At 41.0% G+C, this 19,219-nt stretch overlaps 1 protein-coding gene across 9 annotated transcripts in view; it reads left to right on the top strand.

The window, feature by feature from the left end:
- cacna2d2a (calcium channel, voltage-dependent, alpha 2/delta subunit 2a) overlaps nt 1-19,219 on the top strand; it is a 159,020-nt gene that overhangs the window by 117,177 nt on the left and 22,624 nt on the right. For all 9 annotated transcript variants that reach the window (XM_042401366.1, XM_042401351.1, XM_042401390.1 and 6 more), the window contains 5 exons: nt 9,640-9,690; nt 9,971-10,070; nt 11,518-11,679; nt 13,052-13,162; nt 13,985-14,063. In XM_042401366.1, the coding sequence (XP_042257300.1) occupies nt 9,640-9,690; nt 9,971-10,070; nt 11,518-11,679; nt 13,052-13,162; nt 13,985-14,063 (503 nt within the window). The remainder of the gene's footprint in view (nt 1-9,639; nt 9,691-9,970; nt 10,071-11,517; nt 11,680-13,051; nt 13,163-13,984; nt 14,064-19,219) is intronic.

Genomic DNA, 19,219 nt, shown 5'->3' with positions numbered 1-19,219 from the left:
AGAGTACAGGGATTTGTGAAGCTCAAAACAGACAGACAGACAGACAGACAGACAGACAGACAGACAGACAGACAGACAGACAGACAGCCTCTAACCAATACAAACATCAGCAGGAGCAGCAGAGTAAAAGTGAAGAAAATTGCAGAAATTTAACTTGTCATTGCAACACCTGTGCTGTAAGCAGCAGCACTGTCATGCTGTCTTAATATTGTGACAAACTGTTGTGATGAGATCTGAGTCTACACATGCTGTAAACACATTTGATTTTTAATTTCGGTGTAACAATAGAGGCATGAAATTGTCTCCAAACATTTTGCCATTGCATATAACCTTTGTTTTTTTTTTATATATTTAAACTGATTTACAGTCTTTTTCCTCTTTATAATCTTCATAATTTTCAGCTTAGCATTGCATTAAAAAGGAGCAACCTACTTACATACAACACTTTTAAATTATGACATAATTGCACTACGCTAAAATACTCTCCATGGCAGTTACATACTGTGTGAATCAATGCAGCTGTCATAAAAACACTTACGACAGTTCCTTTAAAGAAAGCAAGGTCTAGAAGGACATCATTTTTTTAAATAATTTTTCTAAACTGGCTGCCTAAAGCATGTCTGCACATCAGACGGCTTTGTGCATGTAGCCACATTTACAAAGGAAAGGCTTTAACTCCTAATTCCAGCCTCGTAGTATGATTTCTGTACTGTGTTTTGTGTCTGGCTTCTCTCAACCTCCTGTGTTCTTCCAACCTGGAGCTAAATAAAGGATATTGTTTAATGGAATGAGATCAAAACGTTTTCCTGACCTGTATTTATCTTAGTAAGTGATAATGTTGAATGCATTGTCTCTTTCTACAAGGACAAAACAAGATAGGGGCTAATGCTTTCTGTTTAAAGTGCCCACCTTTGCCTGTGGTTCTCAGTGCAACAGCTGATCCCTGTACAGACTGCTAGGGTGGGCGAGTGTGACGGGCTGGACAGAACTAGGCTGCGTTGGGCCAAACCGCCCCCACACCCACCCGCCCAAGCATCCTGTCCACCCTTCCACATTCACTCTACCTGCCACTGTCACATCGGCTTTGTGGCAGCCCTGCCTGTTGCCTGGTTACAGGTTGGAGTGAACTGGACATAATCATGACAGCAATGTTGATTAGACGTGACCCCATTTTCCATCTCTGTCTCGGTCCAGCTCAATCTGAGTGGCTGTTTGAGGTCAGGCCAGGCTGTCAGATGAAGTCAATGAGCTCAGACCAAACAAACAAAAGACAAGCGAAAGAAGCCTTTGTATTCCGGCGAAGTTTGTATGAAACTCAAGATCCAAAATACACAATCTTGACACCTTAAAATGTAGCCACGTCTGAAAGAGAATAAAAGTAAATTAAATGTGAAAGCAGTCACGCATGATATGTGTAAATAGAGATAATAGAGCATAAAAATTGCAGGTATACTGAGATATATAACTGAGGAGTTTCACCAATCAATCAGTTAATGTGAAAATGTTTTTAAATTGTGGTATTGTTGTGACATTTTTATTACATTTGGAGTCTCCCTAGTGCTCCACTGTCACAGTCAGCAACACTATAAACATGAAAGATGATGGAAAACACAAAGCACTATGTAACAGGACAAGTTAAAACAAGGATCCTGTCTCTGATCTGTCAGCGCAACAACTGAAGTAAACCCGAGTTTAATTCTCTTACACATGTTTTGACGGGGGACTCTTTCCGGAGGCAGGAAGGAACAAGGAAAAGGAGGCGAGGGGGAGTGCTGAGCGGCAGCAGCGTTTCTGACAAGGTTAGACAGAGGAGGAGGTGTATTTTTGCGCAGAGGAACACCTTGTCACCCCCCTGGTCCTCCATGTTTGTCACTGTCATTTCTGTCGAGCTTCTCCTCGTGTCGAAGCCTTCGACACTCCTGTGGCCTGTTGCTTAGCAACTCGTGCCCAGCCGTGGTGAGTGGCGGAACCATGGCAGGGAGTGTCATGATATGTCAGGTCAGACTTGTGTGATTATGGTCTAACATGCTGTCTCCTCAACTGACATTCTGTGGAGAGGTCGGCCAATCACACATGGTAGAAAAACAGGGCGCGGGGGTGAGGTAAGCCCGTCATGTGTGCTTAGGTGACAGCAATAGATGGCTGCATCCGTCACAGGGACAGTAAGACAAACAATAACATGAGCGTTAACAAACCTCACAGATGTTAGGATGAACACAACTCATGTACCAACGTGGTGTTAAAATCACTGAAATTGGATTTCCTCATACTGTTTATCCTATGGACGTTGATACAGAACTTTTTTTCCCTTTTTTAACAGCCATTTGCAATTTCAACTGTCTGTGCCTTTACAAAATTTAACATTTGAGAGGACCATGCTGTTAAGTTTGTATTCCGCTCATAAAGTGGAAGCTAACAAGCTAGGCTACGCAAAGTGGAAGCTAACGTTAGCACTGATTTCCACAAGTCTTTACATTTCGTTCATGTTATTTCAACACCTTCTGACTCAATAGTTCCTGCTGTGTTCACACCATGTTATACAAAGGAGTAATCTAGCTAGCGTTAGCTGTCTCTCTTTCATGGGTCCAGTTGTGGTAACTGCCAGTGACCAGACCATCAAAACTTACAGCTGCAAGTAATCTTGTAACACCAGCAATCTGGTGTCTATTTATTGAGCCCGCCCACACTAGTATTGCACCAGTACCGACCCAAAATCCACGCCTCCTGGAGAGCACTAATGTGGGTGGTACTGTCACTGCAGTAAAATAAGCTAAATAAAATTTAATTTTCTCCTTTTTGGTTATTACAATTTTGACCAAATAAATACATTAATCAAAACAAACATCAAGGATAAATTTACTGATTTCTTAGCTAAAATGAATTAAATTGTTTAGTTAGACCATGAAAACATGTAAAGCACAGACAAACACACACTGTCTCACACATCCTTCCAAACACCAGTTCTTGTCCTCTCACAAACTCACAGATACATCAGATCACATGTGCTGATATGCCATATAGATACTCTGTAGCTTCACAAATACCACTAAAGCAACTGGAATGCACAGATGTAGTACGAATGTTACTGAAACATGCTTAAGAAACATTTGCTCTGACACTGTCTCTGTCCACCAGAAGTCTCCCAGTGATTTACTATTGAAAATGAACATAGTGGCCAGCACTCATGGCCACTTTGTAGAATAATAGACCTGTAGCTTTCCTGGGACGGATGGATGGCAGCGTGGCTGACCAGGCCAGAGCTGTCCAGGTGCACCTCTGAGGAAAAAGATTGAAGGGCCGTCTGCCTCTGCAGATGGGCTCTCTCCCCGTCTGCTCCCCCACCAACAGTCCCAGGAAAATTAATGGTCCAGTCAACACACTTAATTGTCTCCAATTGCTCTGACATTAATTATTAACATTTGTCCATTATAATGTCTGTTCGTGTTATCAAGGGAAGCGAAGCAGAGGGTGAAGTGAGGCAGAGGGAGAGGGAAAAGTGAAAGGGTGAAGAGAGAAATAACTAGAGACAGGCATGGAGTCCTGTTAGCCAAGCGTTGCAAAGATCCCATTACCTCCCAGGTTCACAACAGCATGTAGGCTATATCACATATTGATTTCTTCAAAAAGTCAATCTTACCTCTTTGTAAATATTATGACTGCTGGTCAATCCTTGAAGCTGAGGCTCCCCAAAATACCATTCCCAATATCTAGAGCCCTGAGCTTTGCCTTCTCCTCCTTTCATTCTCTTCACCCCACTTCAGGGAGAAGCTGAGTCAAAAGAAAGACCAGAGTGTTATTGGTGAGACTGAAGGCGACACAAGGCTTTAGCAGTTTTACTAGAAGAGTTGCAATCAAAATTTGACATTTTAGTTTGAGCCAAGATCTAGAGATAGAGCAAAGGAGATTTTACTTAAAGTCTTAAAGAGCAGCAGCAACAGACTAGTGCTTGTCTCCTAATAATTGATACTGATTTATTCCAATACGCATAATTAATTCAATATTCAGTACTTCGTTTTCAAAAGGAAATTGGTAGAAAAATTGGGCATAAAAATTTCGTGTGTTCTTCTGATGCATAACCAAAAATATGGAAATGTGAATCTTGGTACCAACACTTCCGATAATCAACAGAAAGTGGAATAAATAAACGACAGACAACATCTCTTTCTCCTGCAGGCTCTCTTGGCGCCATCCTCCTATATTTTTATCTTAATTCAATCTTTATTCGCCTGCCACATCCACAGGAGCACTAAGAGAGCAGCAGTCCATAAAATAATAAGCCCATCAGCACAACACAAATCCACGCACACATGGGAGCATGCACACAAACACACCTACTCGCACACATACACACACACACACACACACACACACACACACAAGCAGTCTTGCTGTGTTACATACAGTTCTCCGAGTATCGTGCAGTTACTCTGCTTCCAGCTACTGTACGTGATGCGTGCATCTCAGTTTTCACACTGTGAAGAAAATTCACACATTACAGTGAAGGTACTGTATATACATACCGCTCATTATGTACATGCGCTGCTTACAATGCGGCCAATAAACATAGTTCACAATAGAAAATATTGAAACATGAACACACTCGTGGGTGACTGTGCTCACTGTTATGTCAACACACACAACTCAAAACACACAGAGAGCCGCATGTGTACGGTAGCACAATAATGAGCCTGAGCCACTTCATGTATCATGCTACATGTATCTATTGCATGTTTCTGAAATATATGTAGTAGATAATTCCTCCAATTTAAATGTAATGCACAACACTTTGTGGAATGGGTCAGGGTGCATAAACACAATCTCCTGAGAGAGTTAGCCCCCCGGCACAGTTAATGTATTGATTTTACAGCGCTGCGCCATGATAAAACTATTTCATGAATTCCAATGAGACTCCTTTACCAGACTGCTGCAAAAGGACCGAAATACAATCACCACAACGCAGAGTATGTCATCGTGTTCATTGCTTGTATAATGCATTTCTTTTAGATTTATGGGGGGTGGTGGCTGTGAATGTTGCTGCTTTAATCTGCTCTCATTTAGAGCGATACCTCATTTCACCTCAGTGTAAAGGCCACATGTCTACTGCAGACACGAACCAGGCTTTATCTTGATTGTACATATTGTCACATACATATTTGTGATGGTGTGAACACATTTATAATATGACGCACATGATGTGTGTTATAGCTTTTTGGTATTTTTTATGGGCACACAAGTCACTACTGCTGCTGTTAATACTTAGACTTGACTTGCTTTTCAATTTATTTAACATGTATCACAAAATAAAAAGCATTCACCACTTACTCAGTAGTGATATATTGCAAACCCCTACACTTTCTTTTGTATTTGTTCTGTGAATTGTGTTATTGATTGTTTAGTCTAAAAAATGTTAAAAAAATAGTAAAATAAAATGCTTATCTGAAGTTCTCTTAGTTTAAGGTGACATTTATATATTGTCTGTTTTGTCTAACAGTCCAAACCTAAAAGATTAAATTTACAACAATATAAAACACAGTATTAATAAAAAATATAAAAAGCAGTAATTCCTTTCCATATGCTTTGGCATTTTTTTGTTTAATAACTGACTTAAATGATTAATGCTGCACTGCTTTATAGTGTTGAAACTACCAGATTAACAGAAAACAAAACCTGATCAGCTGTATCAGGTAAAAGGTCACTTTGTAAAAAATAAATTAGTGTTTCTATTTTTCAGCAAAACAAACAGTGCAGTTTCAATTTGCAAATAAAAACCAAAAGTATTTTATTTTCTCTTTGCAGAGCAACACGGTCACTTTTGCAGAGGTCTTTTAGAGGCGCAGATGTTTTATGTATTATGGTTTATATGAGTATAAAGTATTGGCACCATTTTGAACTGTATGATTGGATTTTACTGCCAAGATGTTGCACTCAAATTGCCAACAATTAGTAATTACTATTTTGGCTTAACATACATACTATTTTATGAAATGTAATTTGTCATTTACTATAAATCATCAAGTATAAACACACTATAAGTTGTAGATATCAAGTTTAACAAAGCAGGAGAAAGGTGCCCCTGTTGATTAGGGGTTAAGACGCCAACTATAAACTGCAACATTTCAATTTCAGCAACAAGGTTTAAATTTGACTTGGGATCTTTGTTGCATCTTTTTCTCAGTCGTTTCCCTCTCCATCCAAAATAACATGTATATAATTAAAAACTAAGATCGAATGAGCTGTTCACAGAATGAGCAAGATCTGACTCACTACACAAATACATATACACGACACAAGAGTCAGAAATAAAATCATCTCACTAGTTACAATGTTTTAGTACCAGTGGTTAGATATTGAGCATAACTTTCAGTGAACGGACAGAGAGGCCATAGGCTGACGTGTGGTGTCTGCTGGCTGATGGTTGATCGTTGTGTAGCAGTGGGACAGAATGGGCGACAGGGCTCAGTTCAGCACCAGCCAGGCCCATCTGCTTGTCACCTGGCCTTGGCACGCAGGAGACTGGGTAATGACAGGGAAAGAATGGCATCAGTGGGCAGAAGCTGAGAGGTAATTACTGACTGGAATCCATGCAGAAACAACACATCTGGATCCATGAGTCAAAATATGGAGAATTATACACTGATACCGGCCTCAATTCATGATTTTTATCTGTCAGAACCGTAGAACTGCATATCAGCCCGGAGACTGAAAATCCTTGACTCCATCCCGCTCTCTCTGATCCTGATGTTCTCTGCTCTGAGGCACAGAGAAATTCAATTGTACTTCAGGCAATGGAAAGAGAGAGAAGGAGAGTGGTGCTGATACACCAAGACAATCTTGGGGAAGATCAGCCATGGCAGCACTATAGCTTCAGTGTTGAGTGGCGCTATCCTGGCTCATGTGTTACTCTTCTCTACTCCATCACTGCTCACACATTCCTCTTAAACTCCATTACTGCTGATCAATGCTGCCTTTTTCACAGTTAGAGAGAAATGATCTGCTTGAACGTGATATTTTCTCAGCAGATTTTAGGGCCAATGCTTGCACAGTTCTCCATTGTGTGATTTTAAATTGGGGCAGTGGAAGATGACCTATAATGACTAAGTAATAGAAGTCTGCATTGCCTTATAATTAACATTTAGCCCCTTCAAAATAACTTGAAGTTCCTTTAAAGGACTATTCTCCTCTTTGAGAAATATACTGACCGGAGAAGTTAATGAAATACTGCAGTTGGTCTGCAGGCATCAGCCTTCACCAAATGACCCTCCTTCAATCTCCAGTCGGGGTGTCTCTGTCCATGAGCCTGAGGGAGTGGAGACGTGGGCCACATTCTGACTGAGTTTTCGTCCTGCATCGATGATCGCTTTCACAAACCCCATCCGCTCAAGAGAATGAAGTTGCCACTGTGTGGAGTCTCAGCTCTCTCCTTCTCTCCCTCTCACTCCCTCAAATTAAGATTTCAGTAATTAAATTGATAAAAGTCATGCATGCCAATATGCCTCATGGTTCCAGACCTGATTTCATACTCCACACAGTTGCGGAGAGCTGCAGAAGTTCTACCTTTGATGTGGCATTCTTTATTATTGAAAATAATTGGATTCTCCCTCCCCCTCTCTCTCTCACACACACATACATTTTGCCCATGTCTACTCTGGGCATGCTCAGTTAATCGACCTCTTGCGAGGCAGTGCCGATGCCGAGTCCCCGTTCCATCTGGGGGTTTCGGGCAGCTTTTCAGCAGAGCGGGACCCAGGTTGTGTCTGAAAAACGGATTTCAGTAGCCCAGGCACTGTGCTGAGGGACGTCACTTCAGTATGGGTCAAGGGTCATTCTGCAGGTTGGAGTGGCGCCTGCCAGTGAATGTGAGCGTTGAGACTGTGGGAGCAGTGGCGAAGCCTACAGGGGCTTCGTTGCTCTACCTCCGTATCAGCTTGGCCGAGCATAAGAACAGAGCCTCTCTGGCCCACAGGCAGCTGGCTTCTCTCCACACTCAGCGGAACGGCTGATAATCAGCAGAAAGAGACCCCTGATGATTACTCTGCCTCTGCCTAGGATGGCTGCTAACTGCTTGCCTGCTCACTCCTCAGAATGTCAAACTAGTACTCACATTTGAACCCCCTCCACCCCATTCCTAGTGTGCCATAGAAAAGCCTATGATGTCCATCAATCTCTGCTCTCTTTGTATCAGGGGTAAATGTGAATTTAATTGCCACTGGAAGAGAAAGAGGGAATTTTTGATTTCCCTCTGTATGTCATCCTCTATCAACCGTGGACAGACGGTATGTGCGCGCCTCTTCCAGGACACTAGCTGTTTGGCCCTGCTTGTTCAGTGCTTTCTTTGCCTTGTGGACCTACCCTGTGCTGTGGCCGACATGCACCCAGAGAAGCCCTATTTTAAGAGTTGCTGTGCAGCAATAGCATAATGGTCTTAAGCAGCTTGTGCCTCCCCCTGACAAAAGGACCGCCAGAGTAAATAATGTGTTTGACGCCCAACTGATGAGTCATCAAAGGAACAGAACATCAGCTATCTTATTTTACTGACAGCACTTAGCTCAGCACAGGCTCTCTACTGCACAGGTCAACACTACTCAGGCTGCTCCTTGACAAGTTTGTATAAATTTCAAGTGACAAAATATAAAGGATATTAGACTGTATGAATCACCAGAATGAAACTGCAAAAAAATATATAATGTAATAACTAATTTATGCTCCTTTTGAATCCTAATATCTCTTATCTTTTTTCTGTAAATATTTAAATGAGAGGGTGCTTGTATTTCCAGTTCTGTTTCAGATTTCCAGACATTTTCATAAAAACAGTTTTCAGTATCCTCAACACTCTAAAAAGCCTGTGTGAGACAGATAAATGTCAACAAACTGACATTGTTGATTGGTACTGTGTCAACCTATTGGCAGAGTTTCAAAGTGATTTGTGACTTAAATTAAGTGATTCAACTGAAACAAAGAAATTATAAGAACATCAACAGGTCTCTAGCGCAGCTTATGTCGGCCTGTAACAGACACTATAATACACAATAATGTCCCTTTTTCAAAATACAAACAAGAAACAAGCTACTTTAGGCAGGGATCTAAGATAAATATTTAATAAAAAAGGGTAGTACCTGAATATCAAAAGCCTTTTTAAATATATTATATGAAAATCTCGGATTAACAATTTTATGAATCCTCTGCTGACATGGAGTATGTTAATTTTTTGTAACTTTTAAACTCAGCGTTGGATTTGTTAAAAAGGTTGTCTTTGTAGTTATGGCTTGTGTGGTAAGGTCATGCAGCTCAGTGCAGTCCATTGCAGTGAGTGTGTTATTATATACTTAGACTATAAACTAGCAATTACTTTGGCTTATGCTGTAATTATTTAGAGTAGGCATTGTTATTCAGTAAAGAGGAGTATCTCTTTCGAAGTCAGCCGACAGTAGCTGTAGCCAACACTGAAGTATATAACACAACTTATTAACTCTTCTAAGCACATAAGCCTTTTCAGTATTCTCTAGCTTAAGTGGGTTCAGCCATGGTCGCTCTATGTTATTATGGCTCAGCTCATTTCTAACTTTGGCTTCTCTCTTTAGTGCCATTTTCAAAAGATTATGGGAACAAATTAAAGCCCATTCTTTGTGTCTTTTCATACAGGTATATCCAAGGTGCATCGTCTCCAAAGGACATGGTCATCATTGTGGATGTGTGAGTATCTCACTGCTCAGTCTCAGGTCAACATTTCCCCCTGGCTAGAGTGCATGTCTCCTTCAAAGGGCGCTAGTGCCACCTGTTGGTCTGAGGAAAATCGAAAGTTAGAGGAAGACGATTGCTGCTCATCTTAATTGAAGTCCACCTGCTATAGCGTTACTGTCTAAAACGTACAGATGTGAGTCCTTTACAAGTTAGGAAAATGGACATGTGCAGGATTAGGGCCTGTCTTCATATAAGTGAGCTTCTGAGTGTTTTGTTGCTTCTTTTTCTGCAGGAGCGGAAGTGTCAGTGGACTCACCCTAAAACTGATGAAAACCTCAGTGGTGGAGATGCTGGACACCCTGTCAGATGATGACTATGTGAATGTGGCCCGAGTAAGTGGAAGCTTTCAGATCATGATTAGCAATTAATGACGCAAATCTCTCCTGAAAGCAACAATAACACAAATATTTGTTGTATTCATTAAGCAGGTGGTAATCAAGCAGGGATTCAGCAGACTGCACAGTGTGTTCGCACCGCTCCAAGTTGTTTGCTTGCAGTGGAAACATTGCACTTCCCTCATTACGTCGTATTTGCTTTTCCTGCACCGTAGTTGTCCGTGTGGGATTGTGCCAGTCTGTCTCTTTCACTCTCTGCTGATTACCAAGCTTTCTATCAGGACGAATGTTTAGGGGAATATTAATGTTATCCTATATTGCAGGACAGATAACGCACACACACAAACACGTCCACACGCTTGGTGTGGTGGCTCTGTTTGGAGACTTCCTTCAGTAATCCTTCATAATCCATTGCTCTTAGCCACTGTGTGCCTCTAAATCCCAGCTCTAAGAGCAAGAAATGAGCATGGTAAGCTGGGTGGGAACGCATCTGATTTTCACCCCTATAAAGAAAGTGAGGGCTTACCGAAACTAGCTGCGAATTATTTGCAAACACAAAAGACATTAATAACCAAAAATTAACTGAAAATAATCATCAAACACAGTTTCTGGTGTCTTGATGACAAACTGTGGCCTCACTTCTGGAATGGCAATATGATTAGTTATTATATTACAGAATTTATTTCATAGTACTGTTTTATTTACATATTCATACTTTTTTAATTATTAAGTGTATAGATAGATATTAGATGTACCCAGCCCTTTTTTTCGTAGTCATGTGTCACTGCTACATTTTAAGACACAAGCGATGTGATATTTAGAAGTAACACTGATGAATATTGAAAATGTGGCTTTGAATACTTTTGTGTGTTGGATTTTTTTGTCTGCCAATTTAAATACGAGACAACACGAACTCATGAGAAATGTCAGCTTTTTGCGTGCACGATGTTTTATATCAATCTGTCCCGAAAATGTCAGTAGATTTTGAAGTTGACCTTCAAGAAGAAACAGCATCTAAAACCTTCCATTACAGACATTGCTGCTAATATTCTAATCACGCGTAGACACTGCACACAAGTATGTACGCCACACACACATGTACACACAGTTTTAAGCTAATTTGGTGGATGAGATGAGACAGATGATATTACCTTGGCTGGGTTTCTGTTCAGTGGTTTGCACTGGCATTTCAGGTGCACCTGTTCTTTGTGTGGAAAGTTGTAATTACCAGTGTTTACTGCCAGCCAGAGAGTAGCAGGGCAGCTTACATCTGCACACACCCACGTCTGCATTCTGACGCCATGAACTACACACACACGTATAAAAGAGAAATACACAATCTTATGGCAGCAACAGTTGGACACAAATTTAAATTTTGTGGTATTTTTGTTCAGAAAAGCATATTCAGTACGCTCACTCTGTGTCTTTGTATTTCCCTTTATAGTTCAATGAGAAGGCCGATGCTGTTGTTCCATGCTTCAGGACTTTGGTCCAAGCCAACGTTCGTAACAAGAAGATCTTCAAGGAAGCCGTCATGCATATGCAAGCCAAAGGAACCACAGATTACAAGTCTGGCTTCACATTTGCCTTTGAACAGCTTCTCAATGTAAGAGCCACAAATCCTCTAAGGGAAGAGCAATGTTATGCTGGATGTTTGTCTGTGGCTGAAAAATTGTTTCCCTATCAAAGGTCTTGAAGAACATACTGTAACTATGTTCTGTAGCTCCAGCATGTTATTATATTTCCTGTCAAAGTTGCTATCTCATCAATTTAGTAAAACTGAATTGTCAGTGATAAAACAGTGCTGCCAGCGAGTAGCCCAGGTTTGTATAAGACATTTCCAGAGTTCTGTCATTGTTGAATGTAGTTCTGATTATAACCGCTGTTGCAATGGAGTGATGCTAGCGTTTGCAGCAGCCAGCACAGTGGTGATGTCTGTCAGCAGCAGGCATCCACGTGCTCTCGACACAGGTGCTGCCTCAGCTCCGTATGCTGCTGTGTATTTTAGGAGGCTGCCGCCCTAATGGGCTCTGATGGGATGATTGATGAGCGCAGCCCAGAGGAGATCAGCCTCAGACACTTTATATTCCTCTGGTGGGCTTGTCGGCATAGAGCCAAGTGCCGGCTGCCCCCCCACTCGCCCCCCACCTTCCTTTGCCAGCAGAATGAGAAATAAAAAGGCCCCTTTAATCGCTGTCTGTGGCAGACTCACTTCCATGATTGGTGGCAGAAGCACAATAAAAATATGTAATTGTAGCAATATTATTTATCTTTATTAGAATCTTGTCAGATTGACATGCCGCTGGCCTGCATATCAATGGCAGCTGCTGTGCAGGCAGGCGGGGGGTTTGTATCAAAGCTGAATGCTAAAGACTGGTGCCTGGCTATGAACATACAGTACTAAAATGCTGGTGAAAATGCTTCTGACACTGTTAAATTTAACGCTACAATATTGTTGTGTACTTCAAATGAAATCCTGAAATTATGATAATATGAGGAAGCCTGTTTCTACCAACAAGCAAATTATTAAATGTATGATGAAAAGGAAAGAAAACCTTTTATGAAGCTGAAAATGTAGGCTAAGAATGTATAAGGTCTATTTCAACAAAATGTTGGACAAAGAATATTATTTTTAACTCATACAATTTATTCCATTATAGATTTCTGCCTATATGCCCATTATATGATGCATTATTAGGCTACTCTTAATCACAAAGGATCAGACAAAGATCAATTTTAGTGTGACAAATATGGTTCCAGGAAAAACATTACACCCTCTTCATCCTCACCTGAAATTTTCTATGTACTCACACACATATGTAAACATAAGGGACAGCGCATCAACAGTGTTGCTATTTTAAGTGATTTCCTAACATCATCACCGTTTATATTTTTGGATTTTCCGTAACCTGTCTCTGTGCCTCTTTCCCTCTCTTTGCTCTCCTCTCCTCCCTCTTTTCTTTCTTCGTGTGCCACAGGAGAGCAGCGCCCCGAGGGCCAACTGCAATAAGATGATAATGATGTTTACAGATGGCGGGGAGGATCGTGCACAAGAAATCTTTGAGAAGTACAACTGGCCCAACAAAACAGTGAGTCTGTCCCCTTAAGGCTGTTATCTATTCATCTACTCACTTTGTTAGCCCAAGAGATCATACATGTCTAGGAACAGTCTTAGCGGGCCCTTTTCCCTCCCTGTCTCCCACCGTATTCTGTTGACATTGTCTCATTATAGCACAGGCAGTTGTGTTAGTTAGGCTGTCAGACATGCCAAGCGCTCCAATCTGTGCATAAAACGTCCTCTCCAGGCTTTCATCAGTTCCATTTTGGATGTTTTGATTGTGGATTTTTCCTCTTGTGAGTCATCTCTTTGGGCTTTCTTCAACTCTTTTCCCCTCTCTCTCTGTCTTTTTCTCCTCTTCTGCCTCTTTTGTTGTTTTGCTGCTGGTGTTAACAGCTCTGACCTGCTGACTAATTAGCCACTTTATCATCAGAGCCTTTAAAATTACAGCCAATAGATACTCAGTTTGTGTCTTTGTTCCAGTCTTGCTGTGACTCCCACCTCTCCTTTCCCCATTTCAAGGCCCCACCAATATTTATTCTGTTATCCATTACTATCCGGTTCCCTCATGGCGGCTGCTGTCATATAGGAATAATCTGCAGTTTGACAACTCTCTCACTACAGTCTTGTGTTGGTGACAGTTGTGCGAGGTGACTAGGAGGCTAATCTAATCAAAATTCAAAATTTGTGTGTTGTCGTCGACAGTTGTCGTATGACAGTGAACTTTTTGCTTTCCAGTAGTTTTTTGCTCCAGTGTCTGTCTTTGCAGGAAGTTTAGTTTTGGCTGTATAATTTTAAAACTACCTTCTCTTTTGTCCTCTCAATCTCTCCATTTGTCTTTTTCTCCATCCAGGTTCGTGTATTCACCTTCTCCGTTGGCCAGCATAATTATGATGTAACCCCTTTGCAGTGGATAGCCTGTGCCAATAAAGGTAGGCGGATAAGGTCCTTGCATGTAAAATGTAAAGGAGAACTGTGGTGGCTGGCTGTGACTCAGGAGGTAGAGTGTGGTGTCCGTGGTGGCAAAGTGTCCTTGAGCCAACTGCCAACTCCTGATTTTATAGATGGACGAATGTTTCCACCATATTTGACATCCACTGATACCCCTGAACAATATTATACATGGTGATATCAAAGGACACACCAGCAACCACTGCATTTGTGGAGCATTATTGTGACTGACATAGTCTCACACAACTCATCCTGTAGTGGGAAATGCAAAGCTTTATCACTTGTAACAAAAGAACTCGGAATTAAAATTTGGCATTTGCTCTTGATGAGAACACTTTCCCCAAGGCTAATAGGCAAAACAACAAACAAACAAGACAGAAATGGTCGGCGCAGTGGTTCAGTGGTTTGAAGATCATCATGTTGACCACTTTCACCAGCATCTCATAACCAGATATAAACAGAGCAATGATTGAAGTTGGAAAAAGAAAGAGCCTGAGATCTTGTGCCATTGTAAAGATCCAACTACTTAGATCCTGATTGTACACCTGCTTTATCTTGTTTAGAGTTGTGCGGATTGGAATCTATCCCAGCATGCATTGGGCAAAAGATGTCTGATAAACACCCACATTCACACAGGCAATGTGGAGTTTACAGTTAATAAAACCTGCATGCCTTCGGACTACGGGAGGATTTGGTTTGACGCCACAACCTTCTCGCTGTGAGGCCACAAGTGCTAACCCCTGACCAACCATGTCAATCATTAAAATGCAACACAATTATACAAGTCATATGTAGAAAAGAAATCTGGTGGTACAATCTGGTGATAATTTATTTTGCCTGGTGCATATTCTAAAGGGGCAGAGCTTAAATGGATACTTCTCCAGCATTCATTCTCAGATTTTCATTCCATACAATCAAGTTTTCCGTTCAATTTTCTCATAAATATTTTGCTGAACAGCATAACATAACATTTATTCTGAATGTAAATATATCATAATATTCACTTAAATTAACACATGAAATTCAATATTAACAACCCCTGCTTCTCAACAAACCATTAGTGAGATTTACGCAGTTGTCTCTCTTAACTACATGAGAAAAATCAAATCAATATTTTATCAGTCTGAGGTAGCCACAGTCCCTAAAATAACCCGACAAACAGTCAGCTCTGCTTCTGAGCGACAGTCTGACAACCCATATGATTCAGCTGCTCATCCTCTTAGCTTCTTTGTCAGCATGAATCTCATCTTGACTCAGTTCATTTAAGCCTAATCTAACTCAGACTGTTATGTTGCTATTCTCAGTTTTGGGCCCTGTTAGTTTTTTAATCCATAACTCACTTCTCTTCCTCTCTTTTGTGGCTTGAATTAATTTTGTTTCTCAGTGTTGCGGTTTATCTGGAGCGGCTCCTTTATGAGGCCTTAGCTGTCTGTATGAAGCCTCGGCTAACTGCTTGCTGATTAGCTTATTGCCAGTGGAGCCAAGTGCTTCAGAAGTATCTCCCCAGAAGTTGTTATTAATTAGCAGGAGGAGTCTGGTAGCAGGATGATTACCGTGCCATCTCCCTGTCATGCTGAGGAAAGTCCAGGATTACGCCTCTGTGCCAACATGCTCTCTGCTTTTCGCCACTGTAGTGATTACCATGGTACTAAAGTGTATGCCAACATAAGACAATAGTGTTGCCACACCAGCCTCAATGGAGCTGTCCTCTCATATCTTCAGTACTTATTACTCTTTGGTATCTCACTCCAACAGAGCCAGCTCCCTGACACTTCCACAGGCCCTAACCCTTCACCCATGACATATACACATTTGACAAACTGCATAAACACACACAACTAGGCCACTCGGAGATGCTAGCTATTGTCTCACTTGAGCTGCAATCCCATCTTAAGAAGAAGGTACCCTCTCTGTGACTCTAAGGACAGTGAAACCATTTCTCCATGCTCTCAATAAAATGCAAAACAGATAGGAGAGTTAACTTCAAAGTAGGTGAATGGAGGATAAAAGTAGAAAATATGATATACTACATTTGTGATCCTAATACTTCCACAAAAGCCGTGCTTATACTGTAATGAAAAACCAGGAATAAAATATCTCACAAATTGAAGATGGCCATCCACAACAGAAGTAAAATCCTCAAACAACTTAATTACACCATCAAATTTGTACAAAGTTTACTGGGTGAACTTATGATAGTTTATATAGTGTTTGAACAGCATGCATAGAAAGCAGTGCATGCCGGACTACAAATAGTAGCAGGAAAATACATAGTCACACTCAGCACAGTGTAATTTATCTACATTATGATTGACCTGCATAACAAATACTTTGTGTAGAAAGTACTAAAACACCCTGTACCTGCATTTTGTCAAAAAAAGCTTGACGTGATATATTTTAAACTCAAATTACTTCATGCTCCTACTTCTACGTTTAAGGAAAACTGACTTCTAATTGTGCCAAGGCATTATGTAAATGAGTTTTACAAAGAAAATACGTTATTGATTAAAATCATAATTGCCCCTCACACAAGGGACCTCCTTTGTTAACCTGAATAGCACAGAGGAGATCTAAATTACATCTTACTTTTTAGTTACTGCCTATATTTTCCTCTCTTCACCTTTCGTCGTGCTTTGCCCCACAACCACAGATGCCACGTCTCTGGCATGCAGCCAAAAGCACTGGAACAAACTACTGCTCTGAACAAAACTATAACAAATAGCTGTGCCCGGCATGTGTGTCTATGCATGTGAACCATAGACTGTGTATGCATGGGCGTGTGAGTGTGTGATGTGTGCGTGATGTCTGCATGCTTGCATGTGCAAATGAATGAGACAGAGAAGGCAAATCTCAAACCACTGTGGCAAAGTGCATAATGTATCAAAATAATGAGAGTCATCTCTGCCTTTTAACATTCTGGGGATGCTGTCTTCATTTCGCGGCTCTTTGTATAAACACTCATGGCTTTAATAACTTGGGGAGCGGTGTGGTTATTGACCCAGTCGGTCACTCTCCTCCATTCCTAATCAGTAGCAGCAGTGCCTGGGGCTCAGCATTCCCAATGAGCCTCCACATTTACATCCTACAGCACAACCATGAGTGTGGAGAGGTCAATGGCCACAAGCTCTACCGTGCCTGCGTGGCCCAGCATCATCAGCTGGAGCTGAAGGCATTACATGTACCTAATAACATGGAAGAGATTAAACTTCAATCTACTAATGGATCGTTTTTGTACACAGTTTGAATGTTTAAAGAGGTACTGCACACTTAAACATGTTTTTTGAGCTGTAAATTAAATTAAATGACTGTACTGTAATGAAACACATCAATGCTGGTGTTAATATTGACATTGACACCAAATTTATATTGAAATGCAGCAGGCTTTGTGGTAATGAAACAATTGTATGATTGGTCTCACTCCTTCCTTAAACAGAATTAAACTAGCTGATGTGACTTTGCTCACCACTGTGAAGCCTGAAACCCAGTCGTCGTTGCTTGTGTCTTTGATTTTGAACGATTAAGCTTCTTCCTTCTATTGGGCACAAAAAGGCTTGAACCTGCAAAGTGCCGCTTGCGGCTATATTTTAGTATTGTAAATGCACAGATAGTTGTAGGTGTTTTCATATTTGTCTCACTATATGGGTTCATTTTGATTGTTTCATATAAGCTGTTGGAATTTTCAGGGTCTCCACTCCTCAACCTTTGAGTTGAAGAGCGGAAAACCCTGAATTCATGAAGTCTATCAAAGACATGGATGTAATTGTGTTGACAGAAACATTGTGTCAAAATGATGTGCTCATTCACTGTCCTCCAGGATATAATGAAGTCATGGTGCCCTCGATAAAATTAAAAAAACGCAAGGGCAGAACATCGGTGGGGATCTTGGTGTGTTATAAAGGAGATCTTTGCCGTCAGATCTCAACAGTAAAACAGGGTAAATCACACATTTGGTTAAGGTTAAATCAAACCATGGGCATAACTGATAGGGATGTGCTATTTATATAACCCCTGTAGATTCTCCTTACTTTGAAGAAGACATTTTTGAAACTCTCCGTTCAGAAATCGCCTGTTTCCAAGCCCAGGGAAACATGCTTCTAACTGGAGATCTGAATGGATGAACAGGAATTGAACCTGATGTCATCGACCCACAGGGCAGCAACCATGTGTTTGGTCAGTCTCCCCTGTTTACCACACCAACCATCACCCATCGGAACAACCTTGACTCTGAAATAAATCAAAGTGGCAGGCAGGTAGTGCATCTCTGTCGGGCCTTAGGCTTGTACATAGTTAATGGTAGGTTCAGAGGGGAGTCTTTAGGGAGATTCACATACTTCTCAGCTCGTGGGTCTAGTGTAGTAGACTATGTTAATCACTGACATGGACCCCTCCACTATCAGTACATTCACTGTCAGACAGAAATCCCCCCTTTCAGACCACAAACAAATGAATGTGTTCTGTAAACTCTCAGGTCAAATGAGTGACACAAAAAGGGGAATCCAATAAGCTGAATACATTAAATCCTACTTACAGATGGGAGTGGAGAAAAAACTAGATTATACCCACATGAAACCTGAAGATATTGAGAACGCCATTAATCAAAATCAATTCTGGGATATGTTGAACCACTTCAACACAAAGCAACTACAAGCATTACCCATCCAAAATGGTGACATCTGGAGAGAACATTTTGAAAATCTGTACAAATACCAATAAATCTAATTAATTCAGATACTCCAAACATTAGAAGAAACAATGAAAGACAACCAAAACCCCCTTTATTTCCCAGTTACTTGGGAATAATTGACTGCACAGCCAAAATCTCTCCAGCCAAGGAAAGCTTGTGGTTCAGACAGCATTAAAAATGAAAAGCTCAAATACAACATCCCAGAGATGCAGGGTTAAGTGTTGAAGTTGTTCAATATTGTATTACAATGGGGCTCATTGCCCCCATTCATAAGAGTGGGGACAAATCAGACCCTAGTAACTACTGTGGCATCTGTGTCAGCAGTTGTCTAGGTAAATTATTCTCTCGTATTCTAGTAAAAAAAAAAAAAAAAAAAAGGATACCAGATTTCCTTGACAAACATTAAATTGGCTTCCTCCCAAAACGTTGCACTACCGACCATGCATATACCCT

This window comes from Thunnus maccoyii, chromosome 3 (assembly GCF_910596095.1).
Source record: "Thunnus maccoyii chromosome 3, fThuMac1.1, whole genome shotgun sequence".
NCBI classification, from domain to species: domain Eukaryota; kingdom Metazoa; phylum Chordata; class Actinopteri; order Scombriformes; family Scombridae; genus Thunnus; species Thunnus maccoyii.
The sequence above is the reverse complement of the archived record's forward strand: the minus strand, read 5'-3'. Positions and strand labels throughout refer to the sequence as shown.